The sequence below is a fragment of the Arachis hypogaea genome, chromosome 17 (genome assembly GCF_003086295.3).
Source record: "Arachis hypogaea cultivar Tifrunner chromosome 17, arahy.Tifrunner.gnm2.J5K5, whole genome shotgun sequence".
Lineage (NCBI taxonomy): Eukaryota > Viridiplantae > Streptophyta > Magnoliopsida > Fabales > Fabaceae > Arachis > Arachis hypogaea.
This window is the reverse complement of record NC_092052.1, coordinates 126,375,922-126,386,500: the sequence shown is the minus strand read 5'-3', so window position 1 is coordinate 126,386,500 and position 10,579 is coordinate 126,375,922. Positions and strand designations below refer to the sequence as shown.

The 10,579-nt window shown below is 34.0% G+C and overlaps 2 protein-coding genes across 3 annotated transcripts; both read right to left on the bottom strand.

The window, feature by feature from the left end:
* Window positions 1-1,820: 1,820 nt before the first annotated feature.
* LOC112763901 (uncharacterized) lies at window positions 1,821-3,566 on the bottom strand. The gene has a single exon (XM_025809446.1). The coding sequence runs from the start codon at window positions 3,564-3,566 to the stop codon at window positions 1,821-1,823; it is 1,746 nt and encodes a 581-aa protein (XP_025665231.1).
* A 2,461-nt stretch (window positions 3,567-6,027) lies between these two features.
* LOC112766228 (aspartic proteinase Asp1) lies at window positions 6,028-9,991 on the bottom strand. Of its 2 annotated transcripts, XM_025812124.3 has the most exons (8): window positions 9,519-9,991; window positions 8,858-8,972; window positions 8,383-8,597; window positions 7,887-8,135; window positions 7,006-7,141; window positions 6,739-6,906; window positions 6,339-6,408; window positions 6,028-6,244 (listed from the first exon to the last, which is right to left on the bottom strand). In XM_025812124.3, the coding sequence occupies exons 1-8, from the start codon at window positions 9,734-9,736 to the stop codon at window positions 6,105-6,107; spliced, it is 1,311 nt and encodes a 436-aa protein (XP_025667909.1). In that variant the 5' UTR covers window positions 9,737-9,991; the 3' UTR covers window positions 6,028-6,104. The 2 variants fall into 2 exon arrangements, with proteins under 2 accessions (XP_025667909.1, XP_025667910.1); XM_025812125.3 differs by lacking the exon at window positions 7,887-8,135 and having other exon boundaries at window positions 9,519-9,908.
* Window positions 9,992-10,579: the final 588 nt, after the last annotated feature.

Below are 10,579 nucleotides of genomic sequence, written 5' to 3'. Positions count from 1 at the left end.
GCTGTCAGGCTTTGTATTTGGAGGTTGAGGGCGAGCTTGAGTCCTGCTATGAGGGCTTCATATTTGGCCTGGTTGTTACTTGCTGGGAAGTGGAATTGTAGCGATTGCTCGGCCACTACATTTTCTCCTTCTTTCAGAATTACTCCGGCTCCGCTTCCTTCTCGGCTGGAAGCTCCGTCTACGTGCAGCTCCCAGTGCTTGTTATGTTCGGCCGAGGTTAATTCTGATACGAAGTCGGCTAGGATTTGTGCCCTTAGTGCCGATCTTGGTTGAAACTGGATATCGAATTCTGAGAGTTCTATGGACCATTTGGTCAGTCGTCCAGCTAATTCCGGCTTTGTTAGTATTTGTCGTAATGGTTGGTTTGTCCGTACTATTATTGTGTGGCTTTGAAAGTAATGTCTAAGTCTCCTCGCCGTTGTTACGAGCGCCAAAGCTAGCTGTTCAATTCTTGGGTACCTTTGTTCTGTTGGCTGCATGACTCTGCTGACGAAGTATACTGGTTGTTGTGCTTTCCCTGATTCGATCATTAAGGTCGAGCATATAGAGTGCTCGGAAGCGGATAAGTATAAGTATAAAGGCTTGCCAATTTCAGGTTTTTGTAGTACTGGAGGTGATGATAAGACGACTTTGAGTTCAGCGAAAGCTTTCTCACATTCTTCCGTCCATAGAAACTTTTTGTTCTTTGCTATTGTTTGGAAGAAATGATATGATCGGCTCAATACTGATGGTAGGAACCGGGATAATGCTGCTATTCTCCCTGCTAGTTGTTGTACTTCTTTGACTGTTTTGGGGCTTGCCATGCTGAGTATTGCCTTACATTTTTCTGGGTTCGCCTCTATACCTCGTGATGTTAGCATGAATCCGAGGAATTTGCCCCCTCGTACTCCAAAAGCACATTTTTCTGGGTTGAGCCTCATTCTGTATGTTCGGACTTGTTCAAATATTTCTTTAAGATCGTCGCAGTGTGATTTCCCATGGGTGGTCTTGGCGACCATGTCATCCACATAGATCTCCATGTTCCGACCTATTTGATGATGGAACACCTTGTCCATCAGTCGCTGGTATGTTGCACCTGCATTCTTTAGTCCAAATGGCATTACTCTATAACAAAAATTTCCATGCTCGGTTATAAACGCGGTTTTGCTTTGGTCTTCTGGGTGCATGAGTATCTGGTTATAACCAGAGTATGCATCCATGAAGCTCAAGCTTTTGTAACCTGAGGCACTGTCTACGAGTTTATCGATGCATGGTAGAGGATAAGCATCCTTGGGGCATGCTTTATTTAAATCTGTGAAGTCGACGCACATGCGCCATTTACCTGAATTTTTTCTTACCATTACTACGTTCGAGAGCCATGTGGTGAATCTGATTTCTTTGATGAAGTTGGCTTTAAGTAGCTTTTCGGTTTCTTCCAGTGCGGCCTTTGATTTGTCTGCTCCGAGATTCCTTTTTTTCTGAGCTATAGGTCGGTTTGCTTTGTTTGTGGCGAGTTTATGGCAGATAATGCTCGGATCTATTCCTGGCATATCTGCCGGGGTCCATGCAAATAGGTCGGCGTTGTCTTGCAATACTTTCACCAGTTCTGATCTTTCCTTTCCTTGTAATGCCTGGCCGACGTATGTGAACTGTTCTGGTTTCTCTGTCAGTGGGATTTTCTGGAGCTCGTCTGCTGGTTGAGGCCTTTCTTGGGTGTCTTCGCGCGGATCAAGTTCTGCCAAGGACAGTACCTCTGTTGCGTTATGGATGGCTTTGACTTCTTGCTGGAACCCTAGTCTTGGAGCCGACCTTTTCAGGCTTGCGTTGTAACATTCCCGAGCTTATTGTCGGTCTGAGTGAAGTGTCGCTATTTTTCCGTCCTGTGCCTGAAATTTTACACATAGGTGAAAGGTTGAAACTACTGCCCTGAACATGTTCAGAGTAGGTCTTCCGAGAATAATGTTATAAGGACTAGGGCAGTCAACTATAAGGTATTGTATGTCGATGGTTCGTGACAATGGGTGGTTTCCCATCATTGTCTTCAACCATATGTAGCCCTTGATCGGTACTCTTTCTCCGGAGAATCCGACTAATTCTCTGGATGAGGGTTGTATAAGTTTTTCAGATAATTGCATTTTTATAAAAGTAGCGTAAAACAGAACATCGGCACTACTACCTGGGTCCAAGAGGACTTTTCTTACCAGTAACTCGCCTGTTTGGATAGAAATTACCACTGGGTCGTCTGAATGTGGTGCGGCTGAGCATATGTCCCTCTGATTGAAAATGATTTCTAGGTTTGATGTGTCCTTGTCGTTATGTGGTGTTGTCCCTTCTATTGCAAGCATCGCGCGATAGTTACGTTTTCTCACCGAAGTTGTTTCTCCTCCTCCGGCGAATCCTCCTGATATGGTGTTTATGATCCCCTTAGGTGGTGTGTTGTTTGGCCATTTGTTGGTGTCTTTTGCTCCTGAGGTCTGTTGGCGTTCCTCTCTGTCGTTCTCTTTATGCTTCCTTCCCTCGATGTATTTATCTAGGAGGCCCTGCCGGGCTAATCTTTCTAATAGGTCCTTGGCTATTATGCATTCGTCGGTTGTGTGGCCGTACTTTTGGTGGAAAGCACAGTGCTTACATTTGTCGACGAATCTCTGGTCTTGATAGCTCCCGGCCCTTGCTGGTGGTTTTATGATTTTGGCGTTGAGTATTTCTTTGATTATCCTTTCCCTTCTTGTGTTGAACCTAGTGTAATTGTCAAATTTTGGGGTTAGCTTGAAGGGTCTCTTGAGGTCCTTGATGTTTGCTGACCTTGTGGATTTTTCATCCTCTCTTCTGGGTTGTCTCTTTTCTGTTTTTTCAGTTTCGCGGAGCTCTTCGATCTCCATCTGCCCTGCCGCCCTTTCTCGGAACTCTTCCAATGTCTTCGGCTTTGTTACTGCGATTGTTTCCCTGAATTTTCCGGGTCGGAGTCCTGCCTTTATGGCGTGCAGATGGACGGCGGGGTCTAGGTCGGGTATTTCCATTGTCGCTTCTGCAAACCTGGTTAGGTAGTCTTTCAAGTTCTCCTGGGGTCCTTGGCGAATGGTACCGAGGTAGTCTGATCCATGTACATATATTCTTGCTGCAGCGAAGTAGTCTATGAAGGATTTTGCTAATTCCTCGAAAGAAGAGATTGATCCTGCAGGTAGTTTTGAGAACCAAAGCAGGGCTGCGCCGTCGAGGTAAGTAGGAAAGGCCCTGCAAAGGACGGGTTCGTTATTAGGACCATTAAAGAACATCATAGATTGAAATTTCTTGATGTGAGCCCGGGGGTCACCAATCCCCTTGTATGGCTCGAGGGAAGACGGTAATGTGAAATGTTTTGGCATCTGGTAGTTGGTGATCTCCTCAGAGAATGGGTTGTCCAAGGTCAGCTTCTCCCTTGGTGGGTCAATACTCAGTAGGTCTGTTTTTCCTTTATGGCCGTTGTCTTCACGTTTACTGGTGTCATTTTGGCTGGTTAATTCGGCCAGCCTTTTGACTTCCGCTTGCAGTTCGGCCATTTGAGCCATAAGCTCGGCTTGAGTGTTTTGATGGACTCCATTATCAGCCATGCGCGAAGGTTGAGAATTCCTGCGTAAAAAGAAAACACGAGGTGCTATACAAAAGAAAAAATGGGGTCAGTGCAACCGGGCCCCACGGTGGGCGCCAAATGTTCCGTCCGAACCGGCCGAGGTATAGGTCCCCAACGAGATTTACTTAGTTCTAGGAGCTGTACGTCGTCAGGGAGGTGGTCTCCAAAGGTAACCTCGGTGTGGTGAAACACGGCAGCGGGAGCACCTGCAAAAAGCACTACGACGCTCAAGTAAGTGTATGAGTTAAGAGGAGTAAAGAGTATGAGTTAGAGTGAATTCTATCACCTGTCCTTCTTAGGTTGTTTTTACCCTCATTTTATAGATGATTGGGGCGTCAAGTGGAGCTTGACTTGTTCCGATATTGGTGGCTTGGATGATGAGTTCTGTTTTCGCAAATAACGTCTATGGGATAGTGTATAACTCACGTGCGTGTTTATTTCAGCTTTGGTTTGTTTGTTTCCGAGATTCATGGTCGGATTGTTGTTGCTGATGCTAATCCCGAGCTTAGCGGGATACACGTCAGGTGCCATTTACTGGCAACATCGATAGAGTGAAAAAAGGTATAGTGATGAAAATTGGAGAAATGCAAAGATAATATTAATTATAGAAGTGGAGTGTTGGAGGTAGAGTGAGCCACAGTGGAGTGAGAAAGATATAGAGAGAGGATATTGATGGTGATTATGGAAGTGGAGAGACGTTGATGAAATGAGGAGAGATAAGAGAAGATGATATGATGTGATAATGAATACGTAACAAGGGTCAAAAAATGTTTTGTATTGACGAAAAAATAATATAAAAAATAAAATTGAAGTGTATTTTAAATATTAAGAAAAAAAATATAATTTATTCTGTAATTTATTATCTATTATATTATATTAAAATCGAATTTTCATATTTAAGTATAAAATTGACGTGGCATATTTTATAAAATATTTATTTATATAAATTTATTAAATTCAATTAATTATAATAAATTAATTGTATCAATTATTTTTTAATTTATTTCTTTTAATTGAATAAATCAAATCAATTATAATAATTATTTTATATCAATTAATTAATTTGATAAGTTTTTAAAAATATTTTATTTAATTTGTTTTATTTATTTAAATGTATTAATTATAACTAATTAATTATTTAGTTTGATTAGGATAAATATTAAATTTTATTTTTAATATAAAAATATAAAATTTCACTCCTTTGATTTTTATTTTATCATTATAAAATGTTATATATACTTAAAAAAATCTCATCTTTTTACCAGTATTTTATTGTATAATTTTTTCAGCACTTTTTATTTATTTTGTTTCCTATGATGCATTATTTTCACTTTTTGATTCTTTGATAAACTATAAACCATGATAAATGTTATTGTAGTTTATCTTTTCTATTTTTTTTATTTTGTTCTTATTTATTTAAATCTTTTTTAAATTTTTTTATTATGAATTTTATCATTTTTTATTCATTAATATATTTATTATAACTTTTTATAGGTCATATGTTGAATCTTTTCAATATTAAAATTATCTCTCTAATGTATTTAATTTTATTGATTTATTAATCATGTAAAACTAAATTTAATTATTACCAATTCGAGTATTTAATAGTACAAAAATGATCAATTTTTTCATTTTATTTTTATTTATTTTACAATAATTTAATAATATTGTGAAGTGTGAATTTGTTAAGATAAGACACTATTTTATAAGCGCAAATAATTTAGACATTAAATAAACCTCATTTTATTAGAATATTCATCTTTTTCAGTTCCAAATTAACACTCCTCAAATGGTAATTACATATTATTTAATTTTGTAACTCAAAAGCCTTAGCAAAGTTCATAGTATCTATTCTTTCATGTGTAGAAATATCAATTTAGTATGTGTTATTAAGAGATTCATCAAGTAATTAATCAAAAATTCAAAACCGAGTAGGTGCCAAACAATGAATCTTATTCTCAATGGTCATCAACTAACCATCAAATGATGTCACTCATCACGACGCTATTTAATTTTATGGGTCTAGATATTTTAATGCTTCATGGATATTACCATCAAATAATTAATGACTCCCTTAAGCAGGATCTCTCCAAGATGAGTAATGCTGACTTAGGTAACGATATGGTGTTAGGCTCTTAATATTGGGTATAATGCATGGGAGAATATATCATACATTCATACTTTAAAATTATAATAAAGGTAATAAAATTGTTAAACAACTGAAATTTTTGTAATGCTCAAATAATAATACATAAAATAAAGGATTTTGAGTGGATTAGTGATAATTCGTTTCATAAAGGTAAATGTATGAAATAGTTAGCTACAACGTAACACTTGATGCTTTATAAGGATCCGTGATTAACTTGTATTCTTGGTTAATAAATAATAATAACTTAATATGCGTATGATATCGCAAAAATAAATAAATAAAAATTCAAAGATTCTGCGTCCAATAACTCATCAACATTATTACTAATATTATTCTCATATCATAAGTTAATTACACGCATGGGAATTATTAGGACAAAATATTTCCTCTGTGATGAACTCGTAATGATTTGGCATTTGTAAATGAAGACGTAGCACAATTGTCAGGAACCCATCCAATCTGCATCTTCTCGTTGTCATAAACCACTAGCTTATCTTGAAAAGAGACGTCTATGGGGACAAAAAAAAAAAAATAATAATAATTACAATCAAAATTTCCATATATATACATAACATAATAGTATATTTGTAATTATTTTATTACCTCCAATTATGTTAATATCTCCAAGTTCTTCTGAGCCATCTAAAATCCCTAAGCATGTATTATGACGTTCCTGTTATTAAAAGACCACTTGTTAATTACACAAATTCATTTAGAAAAAGTATAGGGACAACAACTTTATTAAATTTTGATCAGCATATAATCAGCAAAAGAAAAGTGAGTAATCTCACACTATTGGATAAATTCTCATATCATTAAAAATATCAATAACTACTTAATGACTACAAATCATAAAAGTTACTGTCCTCTAACACTCTTCGTTCATTTATTGTTCTTACCAAGAATATACTTAGAGGGTAAAATTGGCATGAACATTTTACAAGTTAGCTCCATTTATAATGTTACATATCAAATTCAGTATTAAAAAATAAAAGATGCTCACCGAGACAATGAGATAAGATTGTGGTGTTAGTACGAACTGAGATTTTGTTTTTGGGAAGTTCAGTACTATGTTTTTGAAATATCCAAAAAGATTTTGACCCTTCCAACATATTACCAGTGTTGTGTCCTCAGTAGCTCTCTGCACCTTATTTCCTAAGTCATTATTTATCTAAAACACATAAAAAAGAATAATTAGTTATTGCATGACTAACTTTTGGCACATCAATTTTCAGATACAATAAAAGGACCACTGAATTTTCATTCTCACCAGACCAAACAACACATTATAAGCTTTTTTATTGAGGTATGTGTATGTGCTTCCACTGTCAAAAATAACTTCAAGACCATTAACAGCTTGCTTCCCATTGAACAATAAATCTACAGGGCCTGCCCTGTAGTGTTCTCTGAACAAAAAAAAAAAAAACAGATTATAGAAAAATATATATAATTAGAGAAAGTCTATACGGGTCAACACTTTTATTAAAATTTATACTTAATTATCAAAAAAGAATTGAGTAATCTTATATTATTGAATATAATTTCACACCATTAAAAACACTAATGATGGCTAATTAATGACTACAAATCACAAAACTTGCTGACCCCTAACACTCCTCATTTAAATAATCTAAATCGAGGAATAATTTTATTTAATCAGTCGCTATAATTAACTATCAATATTTATACACACCGGTAATGTTAGGGAGACAAAAAAAAAAAACCAGAACTTACCTTATTTAGCATTCATTAATTATCGTAACAATTTAGTTAAATAAAGCAAGTTATGGTTGTTTTTGACTAATTTTTTTTAGTTACCAAATATTTTCGTATACATATTTGATGACTGAATTTGACAACTGATTTTAATATGCAAATAAAATTTTTATTATTTAAAAATGTTCTAATAATAACTAACTGCTAGGTATATGAGCCACTAAAATTAACTATTAGTATAAAATATATAATAGAATATAAAATTAACATAAAAAAATGAATTAAATAACATATATTTATACACAAATAGACATGATAATTGATTTTAGTAACAAATTTTAGCGAAAAAAATAGTATTTTTGAATAACAAGTTAACAACATTTAGTTAATACGACAGTTATTTTAAAATAGAGTGAGTGACCCAGTGACCCTTACATATTGGAGGAGGAGGAACTGCGCAAGATAGGTGTCCAAACAAGAGTCTTGGAGGTTTTAATATCATCACCAAGGAATAAACGACCTCCTCCTTTGGAACTCAAGCAATGGCCAAAGACATTGTGAATGTAGCCCAGAGAAGAAAGCTGAGACAAAATGCTTGTCTTGCCATTGCCAAGGCCAAACACCCCCGCCGTTTTGATATGCGAGGAATGATGATGATTAGAAGGTGTTTGATCAAATCCACTCCTACCATATATACAAAAGTTATAAAATAAAAAATACTATTTATACACTAAAATCAGCTATTAAAATTAGTCACTAGTGTATTTGTATATAAATACATATATAATTTAACTTATTTTTAATATATATTTATATTTTAATGTATATTTTATACTAATAATTAATCTTAAGGACTGATTTTGGTGTACAGATAACATACTTGATTGAAAAAACAGATGAAGGTAATTAACTTAGCTTGGTAAGCACTCACCCGAAGCCAAGTTGAGGATGTAGAATAGAGCCATCGTCTAATCTAAAGGAAATAAAGTCCCTAACAAGCACCCCTGAACAAAATTCATTGTCTGCATACTCGATTTTATATTTACATGGCCCAGTTGGTGGAGCGCAGTTTCTATTTAGCGCAGCACACAGGGGTTCTTTGCATTGGATGTTACTGTTGGGGTTATACGGATAATATTGTGAACGCTGCAAGTCATAAAGACACAAAAATTAAGGAGAATATATAATTAAGGCGGAAATGTTAGTAACCAAAGAAAATCAGCCAAAAATAGTCATAATTTGTTTTATTTAGTATTTATTAATGGTTGCAACAATTAATAAATGATAAATAAGACAAGTTCTGACTGTTTTTTTTGTCATCCTAAATTGTTAGGGTAAAAATGAATGATAAAAGTATAAAATTAAATTAATTAATTTACGATTGATTGTTGTATTGCATTGCTTACAGGTGTGCAGGTCTTACAGGATTTGGACTGAACCCAAGTGAGATCACTACCAGAGTCAATGTCAAGGTCGTATAATTGAGGTGGATTTCCAATTGCCACTTTCACCGTATAATATCTGTACCAATACAAAAAGCAAAATATTCATTTAATTTTAAGGAAAAATCAATTACAATATAGTATACAAAGAAGCTGCACAGGAAAAATTGAAGTTTTACGTAAAATAAAAAATAAATAAATTAAGTATCTAAAACGTAAAATTTTAATAAAATTTAAATTATAAAATCGTTAAAATTAGTATAAATTTCGTAAAACTAATTGATTTATTTAAAATTATATATTAAAAGATTTTAAAAATTAAATTGGGGTTCTAAATACTATATGCAAAAAATGCAGAAAAACCACCATAAAAAAGGAATGATAAATAATTTGGATACAAATTAAGAGCATTGTTGAAATAATCAATTAGTCAAAGACTTAGCAAGGAAGTTAACTTTGAGAATAATTGGTCAGAACAAAAATATGGACTACACATTATTTTATTTTATTTATTACAATCAGCATCCATATCATTTCTTCTTTAAACATAGATGGTGGATGGTAGCTGCATAAGCTAAGAACATAGTAAAGAAAATTTTGAAGGTAAGGAAAAAAAAAACCGTACCCAAGAGGATAGACATTCCCTTGAATGGCGAAATGAAAAGTGTGACCAGATGATCTAGAAGGAGCTGCGGGTTTTGGTTGTGGCTTCTTGGCGTTGAGAATCTGATCATTTGTATCATTCACTTTTGACAAAGAAACTGAGAAAATTGCACAAAGGATTAGAACCAGAAACAACACCTTCCTCAATGGAACAACCCCACTTGTTCCTTTCACATCCATGAGAGAGAGGAAAAAAAAAAAAGAAGAGAAGTGGTTGTTTTAATTTGTTGTCAATAGTAATGTTTCAAACTTTCAATTTGTTATGTGATTGTTAGAGACCGCGTGAATTTTATAGGGAGATGAAAGTGATGAAGTGATGATCCATTGACTTTTGTTACTTTTAGTTTTGGTCTTTTTTCTATATAACCAAGAGCTATATATCTAATAATAATAATATTGGAAATTATTTACCTTCTACTTGAGTATTTTCTGTGTGCATTGTGGTTGATTGAATATGTGATTTTTATATTAATCGGTAGTTGGTTTGGTTAACAGAATATTCCATCTATTTTTTAATAATTGTCCAAAACTTAAAAAAAAATTATATAGATCAAACACAAATTTCATAATAGTAAAAAATTATATGGATAGAAAAGAATATTCTCATACGAAAATATAAATTTCCATTAATATTATACTAATTAATTTTAAAATAAATGAGATATTAGTATTAGAGATCATTTAAAAAAAAAATAATACTATTAAATATTATAATAAATAGGATCAATATTTTAAAATCTTAAAAATATAAATGAGACGTATGTATTTTACGGAATGAAAGAAGCGTTTGGAATTAATTAAGGTTTATAATTGGCTTATAATTATTTCGCATTTAATAAACATAGCTTCTTATTATAAGTGATGTATTTGTAAATTTGAGTTAGGTTTTCAAAAACTAAAAGAATAAAGATTTGTGGTAGAAACTAGAAAGAATTGGGAAGCTTCCTAGACCGCGTTTGGCTTCGAGAACGCGGAATTGATGGCTTATGGCTGTTACTTCATTCTAAATTTCTAATTTGAATT

Excerpts from the sequence above, each read along its gene's own strand:
- LOC112763901 (XM_025809446.1), bottom strand. The coding sequence starts at position 3,566 with ATGGCTGATAATGGAGTCCATCAAAACACTCAAGCCGAGCTTATGGCT.
- LOC112766228 (XM_025812124.3), bottom strand. The coding sequence starts at position 9,736 with ATGGATGTGAAAGGAACAAGTGGGGTTGTTCCATTGAGGAAGGTGTTG. Across the intron at positions 8,598-8,857 it reads CCTGTAAGACCTGCACACCT|CGTTCACAATATTATCCGTA; the intron begins GTAAGCAATGCA and ends TATGACTTGCAG. Across the intron at positions 6,907-7,005 it reads ATAATGTGTTGTTTGGTCTG|ATAAATAATGACTTAGGAAA; the intron begins GTGAGAATGAAA and ends TATGTGTTTTAG.